Below are 24,502 nucleotides of genomic sequence, written 5' to 3'. Positions count from 1 at the left end.
TTTCCACGATTAATTTTTATTGTAGTGATTCAATTTCGACAAAAAAAAGGTCATGTGAAATGGCAAAAATGCAACTTGGCACAGCAAAAAACTAGTAAGAGGTTTTACGCAATTTTCACAGTAATGATTCTTTCGCCCCTTGCACACATTTTCATTGGAACATTATTTCAGCACAAATTAATACACCCCTTCCACACACACCCACATGTGAAGAGTCCAATGGGAAAAACCTGATAAGTCACATTTTCCTGTTTTTACAAGAGAACAAATTCAAAGATTAAAGACTCACTACTTTTTCCCTGTATATCATTTTTAAACTTTCACATTTCTCAGGACACACCGATCTTATCGTTTGTACAAAACTGCACTGACGGAGCTACATAATGCCATCGACAACAGCAAATCGATAGAATTGGAGTTATCAGGTTTTCTCCCTGTACTCTTCAAAGGTATATTTCAGACTGCTATGCTTATCAAAATATATTGATCAATTCTCGTACTTGCGAGCAAGAGATTATTATATTTAAAGATATCCCTAGAAAATTAATATTAGCTTAATACTGTATATCTTACACTTAGTTTTATTTCAGTCAAAGTAATCTGCGTTAATTATTATAAAGGACTCACAACGATACAATTAAGACTGGTAAAGGTTGTCACAGGAACGCGATAACTTCATACTGCAGCACTGTATTTTGAGGAGAAGCAAGCACTATTTGGGGTTGAAACTGCCTTACTTGTTCTCCCTGGAAAAAATCTGCGGGCGGCCATGGATGAAACGTACATAATTACCCATTAGAGAGCTGTAGCGTCATTCTGGAACGTAACGAAAACTCTCGCAATTAAACTGTTGAGACAATTCCTCACGAAGCGTTGACTTTTAAACGCAGTGCACACGTTGTCTTAGCTGACCGTCTGGTCACTTGGCAAAAACTCAAAATACTCAAAATGTTGGCTTCAGTCCACCAAACGCACAGCAAAACCTGCGGATAAAATAATGTTTTGAAACATCGCTCCAAGATCACCTGCAATGAAGGTTGCTGGGATTGCTCTTTTCACTGCAAGTGAACGAACTGTCCAAAAGCTGTAAGCAAAAACCGATACTCAAATGGGAAGTTTCTGTACTCTGCTCACATCTCGTGTGTGACCCCAACGTCCCTAAGATTTGCTCACTTCCCTCGTGAGGAAAGTGAACATTACCCTCATTAACAGGTAACGGTATCCCTATGCATGTGCACACATACCATGAAGGCACATGGGGTGATGCGGAGGTAGAGCTCCACATACACGTATTTTTGATCTCGGCCATAGTTAGGATGATGTGATCAGCAACACACGTCTTATTTATCATTCATTCCAGAAAGACGTTTTGGGAAGGAAAAAAGTTGTATTATTTCCTGCAAAGTGGAACACTTCCACATGATGTGAGGGACTATCTTGATGGAAATCTGCTGGCCAGATACATTGTGTGAAGAGGTAGCACTAAAAACTCCTCGCGTTTCAAGCAACACTGAACTGTATTTTATGAGAATACATCCAAGATGACGTTTATGGCACACAACCGGCAAAATCACTTAAGCTTCGAGGCACCCAACGATGGCAAATGAGTGGCTTGAGATCACCTCATTCACCCCCTAAGAGCCTCGCGGGTTATAGTTTTCTGAACTTCTACAGTTAAGTTAACCGTGTCGAAGGTCGAACAAAACTGATAATAAAAGCATTCCTAGGAAATGCTTTTTTTTTTTCATTAAATGTTGTTATTTATCGTCGCTTTTCTGCCACTTTTAGCTAATAGCGACGATGAGGATCATTGATGATATGATGAAATTGATGAATGGGCATTCACAAAGAACACCATGCTCAGATCGGGATTCGAATCTGGAACTTCGGGCGTTGTAGCGCGCTGTGATAACCACTGCGCCACAGACGTCGGTCCGAGGAAATGGAAGGGACACATCTATAGGCTAGATTGAAGTACAACTCCAAAATAAGGCATGATGATTTAAAAACCAAACCGTCTAGTTCCTATTATTGTTGTCCCAAATAAGTGTTACAATTAATTCGCAAACAGTTCGACATTAAAGGAGCGAAGTAGCAACAAATACGCAAGTTGGATATTCGAATTTCAAATTATTTAGTATGGAATTATGGATTTTCAAGTAAACCGGATGACGAATACATAAATATCCAACTCACTGCTGAGCGAAAGATCGGGTTCGATCCAGAGCGCCTGATCTCAGGCTGGTATTTTTCCATCATGTTCCTGCATAAGTAGCTCTGGAGATCATCGAGCCTCCTATCAACTGGTTTAATGGTGCTGATCATATCACCCCTACCATCACCGAGATCGAGTAGGTGTGCCTTCATGGCACCGTGCGAATTGCAGGTGATATTTTACATTCATAATATTTCTAACGCAGAATTTAACTACGCAATCGGTAGTTCCTGCTATAGTCAGGAAGAAAATGTAAATTACCAGCACTTCTTTCCTTGTGTGCAGCAGGAATGACGTTCCCCGCTACACAAGAAATGTTCGCCTATAACAAAACTGACGATAAGAGATTTTGCTACACGGACACGGCTTTCGCTCGTTCTTTCTAGTTCCAGTTCTTTTACGCCGATCTTCGCCTTCTTTGGTCAATCGTGACGATGAAGATAAATCATGAAATGGGCGATAGGTCAAATATATGATACATCCACGCCTTAAGTAACGTTCGAACCTGGGGCCCCTGGCTTCGTAACGCGTTAGCTGACCACCGCGCAGCGTTAGTTCCTAACGAAATTTATCAACAAAAATTTGCATATTTTTTTTTCGAAACCATCTGACAACGAGATTGGAATTCGACGCCAGACAGAATACAAGATCAATAATGCAAAACAGAACAAAATTTGCTCAAGCTTGTTCTCGGTAACATGTATTGTGTAAGCTTTAAATAAAGACACACGATTTACACATTCACAAACTACCAATCAGCTTAACTCTTATCAAAAATTACTGTGATTATGTTAATTCTACACAAAGCCAAAGGTACAAGATTCGAACCCTGGGCAAGGCATGAATGTATCATTGTTTTGATTTTATTTTATTTGGCGTCGCTTTTCTTCCCTTTAGGCTAACTGCGACGAGGAACGTAAGTGATGATGTGATGAAGTTGAGAAGAAAAACTAACAAAGAACAGGCCGTGATTCGAACGCGGGGGGATGTATCAATGTTTCACCGAGTTTGTCCCATCATCCGGGTCTCCCCGATAGGGTAGTGGTAACGTCGTCGCCTTTTAATCAAGGGGTCCCGGTCGGATCCCACTTTACACTGTGGGCCCAGTCCCGGTTAACCTTCTCGTGCATAAAGTGAACTTGAAACCAAACTGCCCTACTACCACTACTCCATCATCCATTTCATCACTTCATGATTCGCCCTCGTCTTTGTAACCCAAGGGATACGACGAGGAGGCGACATACGATAAACAAAATAGAAAGAAAGAAAAATGGGATGCCCTAATATGTCCTCAAAATTATAAAATGTAGAAACTACCATTAAAATAATGACAATAATATCAGTGTTTCAAATAATTAAACTACTTCGTTTCATTTGAGATGCTTTCCTCTCTCTCTCTCTCTCTCCAAAACAATCTGGTTTACTATAATAACCAGTAATCGCATGGTGAAGAGGTTTTTTACTGTATAAATCGCACAAAGTATTAACTATGAAGTGGCCAGATACAATATTATATTTTATGATGTAATATACATTAGAACATGTGGAAAAACTGAACCTGTAGATTTATTTCATGAGGAATTCAGCTGATATTACCTGTATTATATAGTACTTGCTCGAGTTGGTCTTTCTGTACCAATATTTATTTTCAATTGTTTACTTTTAAAAAATATATAAATATCGTCACAATCATAGGAAAACCTGTGCTAAAGTGATAACGAATACCCAGAGACTTCATCTTCGTATACCTAAAAGTTCCTGTGAAAAAGAACACGAAGTTATTTTAGTTAGGCTAACATTGTCCAGATAGGCAATTGAAACTCGCCTTACGGCACCCCCAAATAAATTAGCCGGCGCACGCCTATGGCTGGATATGAATAAAAACATGCCTGTTTCGAATTTCGAATAATCTGCAAGCCAATCACTGTTGAAGAAAGGAGAAAGCGCATTCCATGCGGGAAGATTCCGAATGGAAAAACGCCAACGTGCGTTACCTTCAAGACTGGGGTCGATCAAAAATACCTTACGCGTTGTTATCATTCACATCAGAGATGACATACGACCGCGAGGGAAGGCAAAGTACAGCTCGCAAGACACGCAGTATGTTCCCCATCACGCAACAGAAGCTTTTTTTTCCCTCTTTTTTTTCGCATTAGGCATTACACAGTTCGTGCGAGATGAAATTTAGTCCAGCTCTCCGCTACTGAGAAGTCGTATGGAGTCTTTTTGTTTACTCGCCATGAATTTTTCACTTCCTTATTTGTTACATTGTTTTATGTCCCACTAATATACATAAAACCATATTTAAATAGGAAGTCGAGTAACAATACAATGTTTTGTGTAAACACTTAGTTTTGAAGTTGAATATCGAAACATGCATAACCGTTAGCTCGTAGTGTTTTTGACATTGCAAACAATATTCCGACACAAAGCTACGTGGGTTGAGTTGAGTTTTGGTTTTAAGTCCAATTTATGCACAAGGCAGCTAATCGGGACTGGGCCTACAGTTTAAAGTGGGATTCGAACAAATTGCGCTATTGCTTTTAATACGTATTAACGTGTTTTTTTCCCCTAGCTCTATACGGAAATTTACTACATTCTACACATTATCTTTCGTTGATTTTATTAACGACACTTGTTTCTACCATTAGGTTAATTATTAAAGGGGGGTGAGAGGATGGGACGGTAGCTTTCCTCAAAGGTGCTATCCCAGTGTTCGTCTGGAGTCACCGAAGAAAAGCAGGTCGACCGGGAGTGGTATACGAACCTGTGACTTCTCTCGATGCGAGTCTGTCCACACTTTATGCACTATAGAAGTGCAGTATACACGACGAGCAACGTTACAGGGCCAGTCACCTCAATATCATGTAAAAGTACTGCATTAAGATCTAGCGCACACAGGAGATGTGCTATGAAGAATCAACGAAAAAATACTAAAAAATGTAAAAATACTGATATTAGATTCTTAGTTTTTTAATATTTTGTATTTTTCTATTTTACGTGAATATTCTGTTCTTTTAAGTTAATCGCGACGATAAGGATAACGATTAGATGAAATTGATAAAGGGGATACTCAGTCACAAATAAATGCACAGGTCTCAAGAGTCGAATCCGAACCTGCGATGGCGAGATCTAAGTCGGTCACCGAGGAGGTTTATTCTCTCAGTATTTTTTTTCAAACAATGCAATAACGTAACCGATGAATACGAAAAAGTTTGCAAATTTGGCTCAGCAACTAAATGGGAAGTGTCTCAAGCACCCACAAGACAATTATTAGCATCGATCAAAGGAATGAGTTTAACGTTTGTTTTTTTTTTTTCGCACGGAATTTTTTTGTACCCAAATATACACAAACTCCTATTAAGACTTACATACTGCCCATTCTAGTTATTTTCTCCCCTTATTCATTGTATCGTGCACCCGGTGTGCCCGTTAAACTAGTAACAAGAACATATTTTGCAGTACATCGTGATGTGTCAATTCATATCACTTGACTCAGGAACTACTAAGCATAAAATCTGATGAACTTGCATCTACAAAACATTTGATTAGTGCAGCAGAAATTGTTTCGATTGGTCCGTCTGTGAACTGCCGACAGAGGATAATGCGATTACGCACCCTAAACGCAGCTCCAATTACTTTGTAAACTCGTTTTTCAAAATGTTAACGCTCTGAACGAATTGCGATTTCAATGTCCATTGTCTCACAATAGGTGCCTGAAAAGTATGTTACAGTGTAACAATTTAAGATGTCACGCATTGAAACCGATAACACTGTGCAATGATATGTACACTCCTGTTCAGATAAAGTGGCACATACTTCAACTGTCCAACCTTAATAAATGTACGTGCTACGACGCCAGGAGTCCCGGGTTCGACTCCCGGCCTGGGCATGGGTGTTCTTTGTGAGTATTCCTTCATCAACTTCAAATAATCACTCTCGCAGTTAGCCAAATTTGGCAGAAAAGCGAAGTAACAAGTATCATCAATCAATTATAAAATGTGTCACTTTATGTGAACAAGAGTGTACATAATTTTTCATCGTGAAGTTAATTGATTGATTTATTTATTTTACTTTGGTTTTCTGTCAATTTTGGCTAATAGCAAAGATGAGGATGAGTGATGATATTATGAAACTTAAGGACTCTCTCAAAGAACACCCCTGCCCAAGCAGGGATTCGAACCTGGGACCCGTCGCTGCCTAGCGCGCTGCGTCCTCCACTGAAGTCGGCGTAGCATTGTGAAGTCGTTAGCCGAAAAATATGTTTCTGTCATAATACGCGTGTAATAGTGGTTTGGGGGAAATGCAAACTCAAGTACAGGTTCTCGGAAGTAAATTTTCGAAAATTTCATTTTCATTTCCTCACTACAACACAGACATTAAATATCATCATCATATATTCGAGACAACGCAACGGCAAATAATATTCTCTCCAAACATGGAACTTACCTGGAACGGATGAGAGTTGGGCCGGCAGATGAGAACTGCCCGCGCAGTCATCTTGGGCTCCGTCTTCTCTCGGCAATGTTCGCTCACCAACTCGTTGGAGTAAGATACCGGACTGGCATTCTTCAACCACGGGGCACTCACCACCACCATGAACGCAGGACAAGGAGTCTTAAGGATAGGTAAAACAAAATGAATAATTCCGTCTGGGCTACAATGCCCTCTTGCAAACAGCGGGCCGGATAGTATTCAAACTATCAGCATTTACTCTATTTATTTTTTAACTTTATTTTCAAGCAAAACAATGTGGTTTCTTCCGCGAAGGGGAAGAAAGGCTTCGCAACATGTCCTTCATTCCATACGCACGACCAGAACTTGCCCGATCTCAAAATACTCTATCGTCTGGCCAGCTCTGCCAGGAAGAGTATACTCGATAGCCACGTCGAAGTAACGCACGCAGCTGTGGGCAAATTTCCAAGAAAAAAGGACTTGCGGGGAAAGGTTAAGGATAAAACGGGCAAATGTCCTCGTCCACGGTGACGCAGTGATGCTACACCTCTCGCACGACTTATCCCATTCACCTGAAAAGAACGAGAGAAATTGACAGATCAATCACAAGCTCTCCCACTTCCCGTTTGTCTTTCCCCTTCCTGCAGTAAAACTGTATTACTTAACACAAGCTGCCAGAACGTGAAAGACACATTACTTTAATTTGATTGATTGAAACACAATTTTTAGGTTATTGCATCCATCATATTATACGTGGCTCAGCCGTAACAAAAATGTAAGGACTAAAGTCTCCTTACAGCTGAGGCTGTAAAAGGGGAACTCAACACATAAATGGATAAAACACGGGACAACACACAACTCTACAGAGGATTATACTTGTAAGACCAGACACCAGAGCCTCGTTGGCATCAAAGACTGTAGTTACTGGGATGTACTACATGGAAGTGAGGTTGACTGTTAGTTGATTGATTGAATGATTTGGTGTTTTAAGTCCACTTTATGCACAGTAAGGCTAATCGGGAATGGACCTACAGTTTAAAGTGGGATCCGAACCACTATGTGCCTCCACCGGATATCGAACCCGGGACCCCTTGATTACAAGGCGACGACGCTGCCACTGCGCCATCGGGGAGGCCCGGTTGACTTTTGGGTGCTTTCTTAAAAGGTCATCCACCCCTTACAACCCAATTTGAGTTTCCATTATAAATCTAATATGCATAAACCGTAAATACACTTCTCACAATCATCTCTCTTGTTCTAATATCAGTAGGGGGCGGATTTATATGAACGAAAAAAGCAAAAACATGCACTTCAAATTTTCAAAACAACCCATTTTAAGGTTCTGTACGCCTTACATGGGAAGTAAATGTATCAGTAAATCACTGAACGCAATTATAGAAATGAAAGTGATAAATTGTGCTATTTAGTATCACCAAAAAAATACTAATTTACTTTTTTTTTAGTTTCATGTAACAAAATGATTATTATTCCTTTGTCTGGGGGCATGCTCTAAAAATTATTGGAAACACTATGCTCTTTTCGTTGCATTAATCAATATCTTATTCTTTTACATTAGCATTTCAATACACTAGACGTTATTTATCAATGTTTTCAGGTAGCAGACTATTGTGATTGTCAGAAAATAAATCTTTGCATTTTGAAAATGTTCACAAGATGCCACTGGATAGTATTTGTTCGTTTCATTTCTTGTGTTGATAGATATCCTGATGTAAAAAGAGATTGGATGGACAAAGAAAGAAAAAAATCTAATCTTTGTCTGTTCAAAACTATCAACGAAATTTTACCATATTTTTAATACTTCATTTAAAATTCAGATTAACTGCATTTTTATTCAAATTAACAACATAATCATAAATTGCACATGGTACAACGCGGTGGCTCAGTCGGTAACGCGTCTGACTGCCATGCTAAAGGTCCTGGTTTCGATCCCCGGCCGTTTCAAATCCGCGAACTTTTCTAACGTTGGAAGCGGCCCCGGCGCCCACCCAGCATCGAATCACGTGGGTACCTGGGGGAAACCCTGGGGGGTAAAGGCGGTCAGGGGCGTGATGCTGATCACATCGACCCCACTCACGACCGGATCAAGGAAGTATGGGGCGTTACCCACACAACGCCTTCATGGCGTTGTGCTAAGCACAGGAGAGCACTTTACCTTTTTTTTACAGCTACAGACATACAACAATGGTCTGGCTGGCCTAATGCAGTGATTCAACACTCCGAATGTGAATGCATCACCTTAACCGTCAATTCAAATGAAGCAATGCTGAATTGCTACATTTAACGTGCGGTTCTGGTGGCGATCGAGTTTGCAGAGATAAATATATTATAGGCAGGTATTGAACTCATGCAGCAAACCATCTGCACTATGAATCCGTGGTTCGCACCTACTGTAACATGGGAGTCGAACAAACTCTATTTGTCCAGCGAGATTTAATGGAAAATAATGCACAACGATAGACCAAAGAATAATAAAAACATATTTTAGTACATAAATTGTGTTGCAGGTTACATTCGAGATATAATTGCGACCATTTTCCTTATCAAAACCAGGGACTGTACTATACGCGCATAAAAACGGCATTAAATATATCAATAAGTACACAAATCCCACGGACGCTATCTCAGTTTCTATATGACTGCCATCTTTCGCCTTCCAATTACTTTAATACTAAAATTAGCACTTCCTTCAAATCACTACTACTTTCGTGGAGAAAATCACCCAAAACTCATGTCTAATCCGAACCAGTATGTCGTTTGAATATTTAGCTGCCATCCATCGACAGACATAAATAATGACAAAAAGTTATTGTATTTTTATTATGTCTAATTTAAGAATAAAATGCGCTCATAGTGCATATCTTCATCTGACCATCATTCCCTTACTTTCTACCATCTTCTTATTTTGTACTAAATAACAGAATGATCCTACACTAGGTTGTACAGCAGCATTGTCCGAAAATATTAACATAACTTTATAAACATCAGTGTTCAGGCCTACGCAGGCAACAAATGTTTTCTGTTGCCATAAATGATAGCTCTGTTTGAGCACGGTAAATTTGCATTTCGGCAATTTTCCATTTAAGCTGCCAAAAACTACTCTAAATAGCTGAAATGTATTACATGTTTAGAGCTGTTACTTCTCTCGTTCGGCATTTATTGTCACTTCTGCAGTGCACACCGACACACTCACAGATTTATCAAAATGTCACATTAACACATAATCCTCAAATAATGCGACCCCAGTGTTGTCGCTGGAATTTGGAAATGTGACTCACATCTCTGAAAGGTTGTTGGTTCCCTATCTTCGCAACCAGACCACCTGCAATGGTATGAGTTTTGGAATGTTCTTGACCCAATTAGTGCCCATGACCAGACGAAGTAGGCTGTTTTTAAATGCTGACGGGGAAAATGAAACAGACAAACACGAAACGAATAATTAAATGAAAATTACTCCAAATATATGCAAATTATATGCACATTAAGCTAAAATATGCACTAACGTCCCAAATATGCATTATAAAACTTTGACAGAGTAATCCACATCAAGTGAAATTGATAAATCCGTTAAGAGCATACGAATTTTCCTTAAGGGAAAAAACATGCAAATATGCAAAAACCCGCCCCCTAATAATCAGTAAATAATTAATCAGTAGTTAACCATAATATTTTGTTTGAAAATAGTAACAAGTCGGCAGATTTTTATTCTCCACTCTCTAAAACTTTGGGATGACATGTCGTGATACGAAATGCAATAGGGATAGAGCGGCGGAAAGGCCGATATCGATAGTCTTTGGTTGAGGCAAACTGAAGGCAAATCGTACTTAACTTATTTCTGCTGGCAGCAAGTGTCCTCCCATGAGAAAGGTAACATCCAACCTGCACTGTGGAAGCAGATCACGTGGTTCCTTCGCAGCAAATGGGAGATTCTTTCTACACTAATAGTTAAGCACGACTCCGCATTCAATTTGCTACAGTTGGGAAACCACATCAGCTACTATAGAGACCTCTACCTCATTGGTGGACTCTGATAAAAATGCAAACACTGATGACACTCCAGACGGGTATCAGTTGAACTTTTCAACCCAGAACACAGTTTTTTCTGTGTGCTGTTTGGTTATTTAATGTTGCTTTCTATCTGTTTAGGTTAATCGTGATGATGAGGACGAATGAGGGGTATACGAAACAAATAAAAGTGGAAAACACAACCTAACATCCAATCACCAACTGGATGAAGCTTGCCGGCCTCCGCGGCAGAGTGGTCTGCATAATGCGCTACGAAGTCAGAGGATCCAGGATGATGCATAGATGTGTGATTGTTTTGTTTCATCATCCATTTCCTCCTCATTGTCGCAATTAACCCAAGAGGTAGATGAGCGACGTAAAATAACCGCAGTAGAAAGAAAGAAATAGATTAAGCTCAATAACATATCCAAATATATTATCTGATATTGCAGAATGAAAATGCATGCAGACGATAATCCAAGTCGAAACCAAGAGTCGTGGGTTCTAACACTGGATAACGCATGGTGTCTATGCGTTTATTTCTCATGTTGGGCCAACATGTATCGATCATGTATCAATGGCATGATTAACCTAATGGTAGAAAAGCCATATAAACGAAATAGTGCGTTTTCCGAAAACGGGGATAACTTACCACTGTAGGATACCTCTATTAGGATAAATTAAAGAGAAATTCTATGATACCAGATGTCTATAAAAAAATTTAAAAACAGTAAATGATTATCATTATATTTCTTTCCAAGATATATCTCAGTTTATGATTCCAATTCAGTATTTGGAAAGTTACTTTAGAAGAAACGGAGTAACAGTTACTTTGTCCAAAAGTAACTCAGCTATAGTATAAATTACTTTACAGTTTATTTATTCTATAAAATAAAACTTACATAACATGTTTCGTGCATAAATTGCAAATGGGCTTTTCATTTCGCCACGGTTTGACAAAAAATACGAGCATTTATCATCATTAAATTATAGCCTCATATTTCTTCTTCTTTGTAGGTACAACAACTCTCTATGAGTATCGACATGCTCTCCACACGACTTCCATTTATTTCTGTACTGTGTTTGCTTTTCCCAATTTATTCCATCATCTTCCCATCTAGATTTGGGTCTGACAGTCGGCCTCTTTGCAAATTGTCTCCATTTGTAAATCTTTTTGACAGTTCTTTCATACGCATAACAAGGATGTTCCTATTTTAATCATGTCTCTTCTGTTATTCTTGAATCGCCTTAGTTGTCGGGGTCCCGGGTTCGATACCCGGGTGAAGGCACGAGTGGTTTGGATCCCACTTTAAACTGTAGGTCCAGTCTCGATTAGCCTTACTGTGCATAAAGTGGACTTGAAAACACCAAATCAATCGCCTTAGTTGTCGAGTGCATCAATTCAGCATTCCTTTGTTGAGCATTTTTAGCCAGGATATATTATATATGCCACACCCCAGTCTGGAGGACCGGAGTTTGTATAGAGTTAGCTAGCTCCCTTAGAGCGGCTGCCTTCAATACAGCTCTGGAATCTGCTCTCCCCCCCCCTTCCCCCTCGTAATCCTGAGGATGAAACCCTTACCAGGAGGACCTGCTGCTCACATGGGCTGGGCTACTCCCTGAAGTAGGAGTTCCTACTCATTACCCGCAAATATAAATAAAATATATAGAAGCAATACATTTCAAAGCAAACTGGCAATCTTCATGATAAAGGTAAAAAAAAAGGTAAAGTGCTCCCCTGTGCTTAGCACCTCCCCTGTGCTTAGCACAACGCCATGAAGGCGTATAGGGGGTGTGGGTGTAACGCCCCACACTTTCTTGATCCGGTTATGAGTGGGGTTGATGTGATCAGCATCATGCCCCTGACCTCCTTTACCGCCAAGGGTTTCCCTCAGGTACCCATGTCATTCGACGCTGGGTGGGTGCCGGAGCCGCTTCCAACGTTAGAAAAGTTCCCTGATTTGAATCGGCCGGGGATCGAACCCGGGACCTTGAGCATGGTAGATTAACATTTTATTGACTACCTTTAATAAACCATAATTTTATGAATTACTGTGGAACCAAGGAACTGTACCATGCCAAAAATGGCAGTCCCTGCAGCATCGATGCAGGCACAACAGAGTCGCAAGATGCTCTGTCGCATCCACTCTAACATCTCTGGAGCCATTCTGATAATATCACAGGCAGCAAGGATTCTTGCCAGCAGGCTCTCCTCACTCTCTACCAGTGTCTCGTAGACAACACTTTTGACATGAGCCCAAAAGAAAAAATCAAGTGTGACAGATCAGGCGAACGAGTTGGCCAAGGAACAGGATCTCCTCCTCCAATCCACCATTGAGGGGAAAGTGCGGAAACTAGAGTCATTTCAAAAGTGTTGTCTACGGGACACCAGTAGAAAATGGGGAGGACATGCTGGCAAGAATACTTGTTGCCTGTGATATCGTCAGCAGAATGGCTCCAGGGATGTTAGAGCAGATGAGACAGAGTTTTTTGCGATGATGGGGACCGGCATTTTGAACAACTACTGTAACGTTTTTGTCATACAGTGCTACGATACACTGTAGTAACATCCATATTGAATTTACAAGCCAAATCTTTCGGTTATCTTATTACATAGGCTGCCCCAACTACTTTGGTTTATAACTTTTTAAAGATGCATTTCCGGACGGGGGTTCCTTCTCTCATATTGGTACTTGGGCCAGTCTCCATTCACCCTGCCAGTTTGAATCAAGGTCATGGAAACACCCTGTATATTCTGATGAATCAATAAAAACAAACACCAAATTATCTTGAATGGTTCTTGTGTGGCAACAATTTCTAGTGTGCAAGTTGGTTGACAAAAAATATGCACCATTTAAATAGTGTTAATTTTTATATTTTTCGGTATATTTCACTTTATAGCTGCAAATGGCTTAAACATTAATACACACAATGTGACACTTAAGGATTGGAAAGATAATATTATTCTAATACCAGGAAGGTTACCTATAAAGACTTGAACAATAAGTTTCCATTTGATTAAATATGTCAAATAAAAAATATAAAGTAAATAAAACAAACAAAATATGGATCTGCACCAATTTACGTCAAACACTACTTAATAGCTTCACAGATCGCATGACAATTTTAACAAATGACCTGTAGTATGTATAGTTTACAAATATGCAAACCCTTTTTTGGTACTTATGATTGCTGCATTTTCAGATTGGTTAAAAAAAATCCTTTGCACCCATGAAGCAAAACCATGCCATAATGTTTTCCAGATAAATACAAATATGTTGCCAGATATCCCATAATGCAGTGATAGAAAAAAATAGACTGCAAAAGTTAATACACATAAATAATTTGAATTCATTAAAAATATTCCATCAGTTTCGCATAGCTACTTATCTTGAAACACTGTTTTCACTAGGGATTTTATTGAAATTCCAAATTTCTTTTCTATATACTTAGTTTGAAATTGTGAAAGTAGAATCAATTAGACTACCTAATCCAAATAATTTCATTACGTAATCACAGTAACATACCTACATTCAAAATATATAAGATTGAAATGCATGTTATTTAATACCCAGTATGGTGTATACATATATCTTTACATTTTGACCATTTTTTAAATTTTCAAAATTATGTGTGGGCTACAATTTTGATATTAGTGCACAAAAATTACAGGAGCATTACAGCATTATTGCACTACAATCTAACAATAAAATTATTAAAATTTAGGATAGGCATGGATGGGGACAAAGAGAGACAGGTCACGTATTTAATAATTATGACAACTCCTTTAAATTTAGAATCATTCAAATGAAATTCTTTCTTCAGCTAGAAAACTTGATGGACTGCACGTGTACGAAATCAGGAGACATATTTCAAGTTGGTGGATGAAAAACTTATTTCCCCCCATGTCGCATGCGCCATACTGTGCTGTACAATGTTTTCAAAACTGTCTAGAATACATTTTCGGAGTGGAAGAAACTAAACTCCGTCACTTTACAGAATTTATTTGTCTACAATTTTGCAATAAAACTTTTCAAATTATATTCAATAGTTTAAGAGAAGGGGGAGAGGGGAGGTGGCACAATGTAATTATGATAACTGTCACAGCTTTCATGTAGAAATTTTTAGTTGTAATCCTTGGAGGATTACTATAGTATCACATTGGATTTGAGAAAAATCAGACACCACATTTAATGATTGATTAATTGAATTGGTGTTTTCAGTCCACTTTATGCACAGTAAGGCTAATCAGGACTGGGCCTACAGTTTTAAGTGGGATTAAAACCACTATGTGCCTCCACCGAATATCGAACCAAGAACCCCTTGATTACAAGGCTACGATGCTACCACTGCACCATCGGGGAGGCCCCAGATACCACGTTTAAAGATGGCAGAAAAAAAAGACTGATTTTATCTATCTTGCAAGTTAAAAATTATGCTCATATTTGATTAGGCTACATTTTTGTACATTAAAAAACACAAGGCATCACTTGAGCTTTAAAGTTTTTAAAAAGTTTTAATACAGTGCATGTTTTGGCAAGAGTGGAGATATAACTAACTTTTATTTATTGATTGATTGATTTGGTTTATTTTACTTTGCTTTGCTGGTACTTTTTGGCTAATCGCAAAGATGAGGATGATATGATCGAATTGATGACGACACACTCACAAAGAACACCCAGGCCCAACCCAGGATTTGAACCCAGCATGATGTGCTAACCACTCTGCAATGGAAGTTGGCTTATCACAATTTTGTGGCCACAACAACTGAAGTAAATTTAAAGGGTTTAATCTGAAATTTACGTAGCAACTAGATACATCTGGTGAATGAGTTGATTTTGCATTTGAGTGAAATCACTCAAAGCAGAGAAAATCATTTTTCATACTTCATATTTTTCATATTCATTCGAATATCAGCGTAAACAACATTAAGAAAACTGACTCTTAGCAATTGTAGGGCATTATTTAAGCTATAGCTTGGCAATAAAAAAAATTGAAACATACTGCAAGGTTGAGGAGGGTTGGGCAGGTAGGAGGTCACCATGTTTTGACCACCATAACTGTCATAAAATTTGATCCTTTGACCTGAAAATTTCATAGCAGTTCCTTCTCTCCGAAAAACTGTCAACAAACTGCACTGAAGCAGATGTAGGTGTCAGCTATCTTGTGCTGTGTGGTATTTTTGGTTATTTAATGGCCTATGATTGCTTATAATGAAATGAAATAAATGAGTCAAAGATTGTATTTTGAGTTGTAGTAGAATTCATTTCAAAACAGGCCCAACAATGCATTCACACAAAATAATTTGTTTCAAAAATAAAATACATAATGAAAAGCTCACTAACATTTACTAAAACTGTGTTGAATGCAGGTTGGAAAAACATTATACAGTGGCTCCTGATCAAGATACCACATGACAGCAAGGCATGGCCCGGATGCCTGGTATCTTTGACCTCTACTTTTACGCAAATATCTTTAGCATGCAGAAAATTGTGTGAAAATTCAAAGTGATGGAAAACTGCATTCACAGACTCCCGAAATATTTTGATCAAATTTTGAGTGACATATTTGTTCTGTTTGCAAGTTGTTTTCTTGCCATTGTTCAAACGGTGCTGGGTAAAAAAATAACCGAAAGAAAATTGCTTCTTAAGTCCAAATTTTAATTGTTTCAAAGCATGTAAATAAAAAAATCTTCAATGATTAACCTAATTTTATTAACTTCGAACTATTTTTTCATTAAGCAAAGATAAAGTTGAGAAAAAATGAGAAAGAAAGTTTTAACCATGCAGGTGTCCTTACTGATTAAAAACACTGTCAGCGCAGTTACAGTGTTGTTATTCTTTTCCATTCTATGAAAAGCCTCCCCGATGGTGCAGTGGTAGCATCGCCACCTTATAACCAAGGGGTCCTAGGTTCAATACCCCTCGTGGAGGCACATAGTGGTTCGGATTCCACTTTAAACTGTAGGTCCAGTCCCTATTAGCATTACTATGCATAAGGTACACCAAATCAATCAATCAATCAATCCATTGTGAAAGAAAATGCCATCAGATTGGCAGGCAAAAGTAGTGTTTAGGCACTGGGATGGCGCACAGGCTGTTTGAAGCTCGTGTTCAGGCAAAATTGTTGCTCGCTTATGAGTACAACTACAGTTCTGTTCGTTTTAGGGTGGAGGTGTAATTTATCTGTTTAATTTAAGTGCATGTCTGTGTGTTTGTCCAGTCTCATACATCACATCAGTGTTAGTTTTTTCTGTGTAATTTCAGTATGTGTTTGAATGTTTAATAAGATTGTGAGACCGCTGAAATGTCAGCTGAAAAGTTTGTATTAAAACAAAGAATTTTTATGTATGACACTTAATTGATAACCAAATCATGTAGAGATGTTTGTAGGCAATTTTTTATTTGCAGGGACCCCTAAATATTGTCAATAGAAACAATCCTGACACTATAGATGAACCGAAAAACAATATGAAAACAGGACATACAAAAGTTACGGAAGAGGAACTTTTGCTGTCAATCAAAATTTTTCATTAAAATATGCCAGGAATGTGTGAATGCAGTTGGCTATCACTTTGAATAACTTTTATAACACAGGTTAGTACTCAATATTCAATATAAATACAATTTTCTACATACTAAAGATATGTGCATAGAAATAAGTGAGACGTCACGGGTCAAAAATGCTGGAATTCGAGCAGTGCCTCGCCATTCTGCAGTCACATGATATTGCGACCAGGAGTCAAAACGAATGCATGGTATTTCATTTTATCACAGTATACTTTGAAAAATGTCAGGTTTTCTCACAAAGTTGCTCAAAATTAGAAAGGAGGGGGTGGTGGTTCCTTGAGTATCATTGCTGGGAACAGGGAGGAGGGATTATGAACATCACTGATAAAATCAAAAGTCACATCATAACATATGTCGCCTGTCTAAGAAACATCCGAACTTTTCTTCTCCAGCGGAAAATAGCTATGGTAGGTTGGCTCCACTCTGCACAGAGGTGAAGGGATCCTTCATGCACATGCACACATGTTGCTGGTCATGTTGGACCCCTACGTCGATGAGAGGCAGCTGGCTAGTGAGGTAGTGTTTCTGTGTAATGTCGCATTTAATTGTTTGCTAGGATGATGGGACGCATGGAGCAGAGATACTGCATTAAGTTTTGCCAGAAGCTTGGGGAGATGAAATCGGAAACAATTCGCAAGTTTCAGCGGGTGTTTGGCGATGATGCCATGGGAGTTACCAAAATAAAGGACTGGTACAACGGCTACAAAAATGGCCACACATCGGTGTAGAGTGTTCAGCATTCTGGGACGCTATCAACAAGCCAGAATACAGAAAATGTTGAGAAAATTAGGTCCTTCATAATGGAATATTGTCGTGTGACAAGTCAGGGTAATTGCAGTTAACATTGGTATTAGCAAATCACACATACTTCATTCTATAAAAGTAAATATGTAATTTAAGCTATGGTTGAGTCCAAATAACAGAAATGTAGATTATAGACAATGTACAACACAGGTTGAATTTTAAATTGTTAAAACAATATGTCTTAGTAATTTAATTATATTATAGAGAGCATTCCGTGACATTCGCTACGAGACTCAGCGGCAAGTGGCCCGACAGTGGTGCTTGTCTTTCCCAGTGAACGGGGTCCACGACAGTCGCTAGAGTTGGCTATTAAAATTACAGTTTTCATATTGTGTTCTAACCTTGACTACAGAAGGTGTTGAAAATGATGTCCCTCTGCTGCAACACATTTCTGGCATCTCCGAAAGAAATTGGCATTTACACGTGCAAGTTCGTCTACTGTAATTCTCCCGATTTCTCATACAATACTGTCTTTTAACTCACTGATGGTGTGCGGATTGTCTTTGTATACTTTATTTTTTAGGGCTTAAATTTAAGAATTTTAGCAGCTCTAAATGCTGTGGTTTTGAAACCCCTGTTTCTTGTGAGAAGTGGCGGATAGATTTCCGAGGAGACTGTTCTAACCTTAGTCCTATCTCATAGAGTTTTTCCTCAGCAAGTACACGTAGGTTGTTCTTTCCACTTTTATTCAGAACTGACCCTGTTACTCTAAACCTTTTTACGAGGTTTAATATAGTGGTCCTATGTGGAATGGGAACACCAGGAAATTTCGTTGCAAAACGTCGTCGCACTTCTCCACAATTCCTCTTTCCGAAGTAACACTTGACAAGATAAATGCTTTGTTGTAATGTAAACTTTTGTGGTGCCATATTAAGCCACAATCTTCAACACACGGACACGACACAACACAACTTCCGAGGGAGGATTATACTGGCGTCAGTCTGCAATGTCAACAGAACAGAAAGAGACCAAAGGTAGGGAGATAAAAAAAACAGACTGTAGCGTGAGACTGTTGCAGACCCTCTTCACCGGGAAAGACAATCGCTGATGCTGGGCCACTTGCCGCCGAGTCTCGTAGCGAATGTCATGGAATGCTCTGTAGGTTTTTAAGACAGAGTAAAAAAAAAATTGAGCCTGACTTCATGACCCACCAAATGCACCCCTGGGCAGTGGCGTGCCCAGGATTTTTGAAAGGGAGGGGTTACGTACACCTTTTCTGGTAGTCAGCTCTCATTTTGCCATCTTTTCTACCTTTGACATTCTTTTTTTAGAAATACTGGGTCAAAGGGGGGGGGTTATAAACCCCACCAATCCCCTCTAGGGGCACGCCACTGCCCTAGGGACCCAGCACTGGGTCGCACCCTCATAGGTTGAGAAATGATATAGCAGTTGATCTCAAGTAGCAGTTCCAAATGTTTAAACTTTGAAGCTCGATTTTGCCATAAATTCAAAACAGGTTCCCTGGTCTATTAGGCATGCAAACCAGAGAGGAGCACAAAACAAAGATACTAAATGCACAGAAATGATGGCAGGCTGCCATGGTTTGGGATTTCAGTCAGAATCGCCACAATCCACAGTGGACCAAAATTCAGAAAATGAAGACAAAAATTGAAATTCCTACTTGAACCTTTAAACCATTACTTTCCTGTAGAAGAATGATGGGGCTACTTCAAAATGCAAATAGTTCCATCCAGATGTTAATGCAAATGACGATTTAAGTTGGGCAAAACCTATACATTTGCCAAATGCCATTTCACAGACAAAGTGCACTTTAACTTTGCCCATGAATGAAGAATTTCTAAATTCTAAAATTTATTTCTTAGAGTAATGTAGGTGAAGTTCACTGTGAACACTGTACCATGCCATGAAGGAATATAGGGGAATATAGAGGTGCCACACACTCACGATCTCTGCCATTTGTGAAGGTAATGCAATCAGCACCACACTTCAGCCCCTCCCTCCCTCTGGGTCCCCTCCAAATACATGCTGTGTAAACCTCACGTCCCTTTCATGCAGGAACAAATCCAGAAAAAAATCCATAAATAGATCAGCCACCACGATAATCACACCAGTCCGTGCTCTTTCCCTCTTTCTGATCAGCAGAACTTAATGGTTGGGGATATACATTGATTTTTTTGAGATTTTAAAAATTCAATATTATTTTTGAATATATCTTTTTATTATATAGCCTATATATTTTTTTATAAATATCAATAGACTGATATTATTATAAGATTGCAAGGTATTGCATTTCACTATTGCTGACTAATAAAAATAGAAGTAATATACACCCCCCTTTATTACAAAACTCCCGAGCTTGTGTGTTTTGAGTTCAAGTTTTCAAGTCCATTTTATGCACAGAGGCAAATCGGGACTGGACCTACAGTTTAAAGTGGGATCCAAACCACTACATACCTCCACCAGGTATCAAATACAGAACCTCTTGATTATAAGGCAGTAATGTTACCACTACACCATCGGGGAGGCAGCTTTGCAAAAATTCCTACCACACGGGCTCAATAGTACATTGTACACTTATTTAAATTAAATAAGTAAAGTTCCACGTGCACATAGAACCATGCCATAAAGACACATTTAGGGGATGTAGAGGTAGGGCCACACATTCTCAATCTCAGCCATTTTGGAGGTGATGTGATCAGCACCACTCTCTGGCCACTTTTACCCCCTAAGGTTGCCCCAGGAACCCATTCATTTGAGGCTGGGCGAGTCCCAGATCCACTTTATGTAGGGACAAGGCTGGAAAAATTCCAACTTTAGATCAACCAGCCAGGGTCTCCTGCATGGCAGTCAGATGCCCTACCAACTATACCACTAAATAACAAAATATAATTTAGGAAACTACACTTTCCTTTGTTGTGTAGCTTTCTAATTACCACAAAATTTTAAAATTGACAGAATTTTTTTTTTCACAATTAAAAATTATCCTCCAATGACAATTGCTATTGTAATTTCTTTCCATTACAAACATCCATGAAAGAAAAACTTGCATTTTCTTCTCAAAAGGCAGTTGTACCTAATTAAAAAGCAATGTTATATTAATGAGTCTGAGTTCTGATACTGTAATGATTTACACAAGTTCTTTTTTAGAACAATTAGGAATCCATTTAGAATATTAGAAATTAGTATGAATGTACATTTCAAGTTTGGAGAAAGTAATTACTGCATATTAATGTCACAGAAAGTATCTTTTTGTGTGAAATTATGTCATGAAAAGTGTGTTGTGCAAGTGAATATGCTCATGAAGTGTGGCCTTCTGAAATGCTATTTTTGCATGGAAAATGTGGTAATACCAATGCTATCAAGCCTAACTACTCAAAAAGTATAAATTACTAGCAAATGCAAATTTACTTTGAATAATGTTGTGTGTTTACTTGCATAATTGTAATCTTCTGGGTTCCAAACCCAACTTGGGCATAACCGTTACTTGTGAATGTCCCTTCATCAATTTCATCATATCATCACTTATCCTCATAATTAGCCAAAAGTGGCAGGAAAAGCAATACTAAACTAAATAACAAAAATATAGACTGTAATGGCAAGAGCCCTAAACCAAACACACCTATCCTAAACAAGAATACCGAAGTGCCGATTATGATTACAATGTTTAGTGTAACATAGCCATTCTGGGGTGTGATGGTAATGGTAACAGCTTCACAGCTGGCCAACCTAACCCACTTATGAAACAATTCAGAAGCAGGATAATGTACTTGTAATGAAGGAAAATACCTCATAGATTGTACCAGCAGTCCGAATGCATGACAATAGAAAACAAACAGCTGACTGATAGGAAACATGATTGTGGGATAGAAAAAATAATTCTTCATGAAAGATGCAATAAGTAATGCATAAAATGATTTCAGTATGTGCTTATAGACATGAATAAATGAATCATGCATCAAATATGTGTAAATAAATATATTGGAAATACACAATTGGAACCTGGGCCAGTTGAAGTTTCAACTGCACTTATTTTGATTCCACATTTATATTTCATGTATATATTGCTCTAACATTGCCCTGGGCCAGAAGAAGGTGATAACTATAGTCATGGTTAAGGAGTACACAAATAGGAAATTCTCCCAGTCACCCACTAATGCAGTTTATTAACTTTTAGGCTAAATTTGAAATTGTGTAGATGTACCATATCAACAAAACTCGCTTTCATTTCATCTCAGACTGTCACTCACTTGTTAAATCTTTGAACTAACAACTTCTAATCCGCACGAAAAAAAATGGGTAAAAAGGGCTGGTATTGGATGGCCCTATATACAGTTTTGGGTAAAACTTCGATAGCATCCCAACGGATTTCTTCATTTTTACACAAGAAACTACTTACCGAAATGAGTTTCTGTAGCATTTAGAAGTTCTTGTTGGTATTTTCTTTCATCGAGAAAAACCGATGTTGTCCGTATATGCTAAATAGAACGAAAGGAGTGCTAATGGAACCTAACCTCGTACCCCTGATGGTTCATGAATTTTTGGGGCTAACGTCAATGGTTTAATAATTACTCTTTATGTCAAAAATTGAACTTCTTTTTCGTGAAAAAAGCAAAATAGCACCTTCAAGAATTTTTCGCAATGCAGAATAGGTAGGTAGGAATGTTAAAAATGACGAAATAAACGAGTGAGAGGTGTTGGGACGCTATCGAAGTTTTACCCAGTTTTGTCCAGCAATTTGGTCACAAATGTTTCTATGACTTTTTTAAGTTTCAAAAACTGTCCCTCACTATTATTGGGACGAAATACTTGTCACTTGGATATTTCATCGATATTGGTGAAAACGCATATTACTTGTCTTTTTAAAGCATGAACCATTTATTAAATACAGTTAACCAAAAATATAACAGTATTGAGATCTAAGAAAAGACAGCTACACAAATTTGTACTTTTGCGAATATATTTTGTACACAAATTAATGTTACATTTATAAATAGGGATAATCTACTTGCAACTTTGCATTATTTGTTCCATCTGAATTAAAAATTCTCACGTCTTTAACGTATTTCTTTCGTACTAATATACCAAACAACATCCTGTAATGATGTTATTTTGCAATGATGTAAATCCTAAAAATCACATACTTACAAGTAGTAAAAAAAAGTTCCAATTCGTCTACATCTCGTTTGTCTTCCGCACAGAATTAAAACTCTTGCCAGCTTCCCCACTTGAAAACTACATCATAAATAAAAAAACACTGTCACTAACACTCATGGGAACAACTTTACAATATTTATTACAGCATTAACGAGGCTCACTATCCTATGAACCAGTGAACAGCCATATTGCCGCCACAGAATAACACGAAATCAGACGGATACAACTAGACATGGAGTAAAACTTGGCTGCAGAGATCGAATTAACATAGTGTTAGAATATTTAAATGTATCGATTTACACTACGTAAATAACTTCATAATGTCATGGAACTATTGTTTAAGTAAAAACAACAATGAAATGCATGAAACATGAAAAAAGTGAAGGAATGTAACGATACGATGTATAAATTACGTTGTCCTATAAATAATGTTGATTGTACAGGGTGAACGAATTTAGTAATACGGTGTGTTTTATACAGTATTCATTGATACACTTATATTTCACTCTTTGTACATACACTCACCTCACTTAGTACTCTGGCAGTTTGTTTCTTTATACAGCATATTTGCAGAAGATACCACAAGTGTATCAATATCAGCTGTATAAAACACACCTCATTACTAACTTCGTTTTACGTACAGCCAACGGCAAAGATAATGGTAGGCAAATTGTTCAGTAGTAGCGGTAATGGTAATAGCAGCGTGTTGTCATGGCTGGTATGGAAGAAACGTTTGTGATATTTTTAAATATTACGAATGCGATGCGATTTCCAGGAACTTTAACGAATGTGAAGCTGTGCTGAGAACGAATCATTTAATAATGATAGGCAAAAAATAACACGAAAACGCAGACGGAAGTAATGTATAAGCATTGGTGCTGTGCTGATTTATCTGCATCTCAGGTTGTAACCAGTGATGTGCGTCTACGAGTAAACAACAATAGTCTACATTCTACACGTAGACAATTTTATACACGTAGATGGCGTAATCTATGTAAACAACATGGCGAAAGGTGATAACTTATCAAAGGGCGCCGTAGAATTAAAACAAAATTATACTGCGTATCAGTTGCTGATGTGTGAGGAGAACTTTTCATACTCTTTCTTCCAAATTCGAACAATTTCTCACCTAGGAAAAAACCTAATATAGGAAATATTCTAGTGTTTTATGGGGAAAATACCACTCTTGCCTCACGACTGCCATCTGTTGTTGTTTTTTGCATAGTATTTATCTTCTTCCATAGTTGATGATAGAAGCGAAAAAAAAATTTGTTATAAATAGGATTCTTTTCAGTTCGTTAGGAACCATTATAATTGAAAA

The 24,502-nt window shown here is 38.3% G+C and overlaps 1 protein-coding gene across 7 annotated transcripts in view; it reads right to left on the bottom strand.

Annotated features, from left to right (window-relative positions):
* LOC145983893 (uncharacterized) overlaps window positions 1-23,370 on the bottom strand; it is a 159,310-nt gene extending 135,940 nt beyond the window's left edge. For all 7 annotated transcript variants that reach the window (XR_014441271.1, XR_014441272.1, XM_083116992.1 and 4 more), the window contains exons 1-2: window positions 23,173-23,370; window positions 6,665-7,242 (exon numbers count right to left, since the gene is read on the bottom strand). Coding sequence is in view for 5 of the 7 variants with exons in the window: in XM_083116992.1 (XP_082973118.1) it covers window positions 6,665-6,814 (150 nt within the window). In the remaining 2 variants the exon portion in view is untranslated. The remainder of the gene's footprint in view (window positions 1-6,664; window positions 7,243-23,172) is intronic.
* Window positions 23,371-24,502: the final 1,132 nt, after the last annotated feature.

The sequence above is a fragment of the Lepisma saccharinum genome, chromosome 2 (assembly GCF_977018435.1).
Source record: "Lepisma saccharinum chromosome 2, izLepSacc3.1, whole genome shotgun sequence".
NCBI lineage: Eukaryota > Metazoa > Arthropoda > Insecta > Zygentoma > Lepismatidae > Lepisma > Lepisma saccharinum.
The sequence above is the reverse complement of the archived record's forward strand: the minus strand, read 5'-3'. Positions and strand labels throughout refer to the sequence as shown.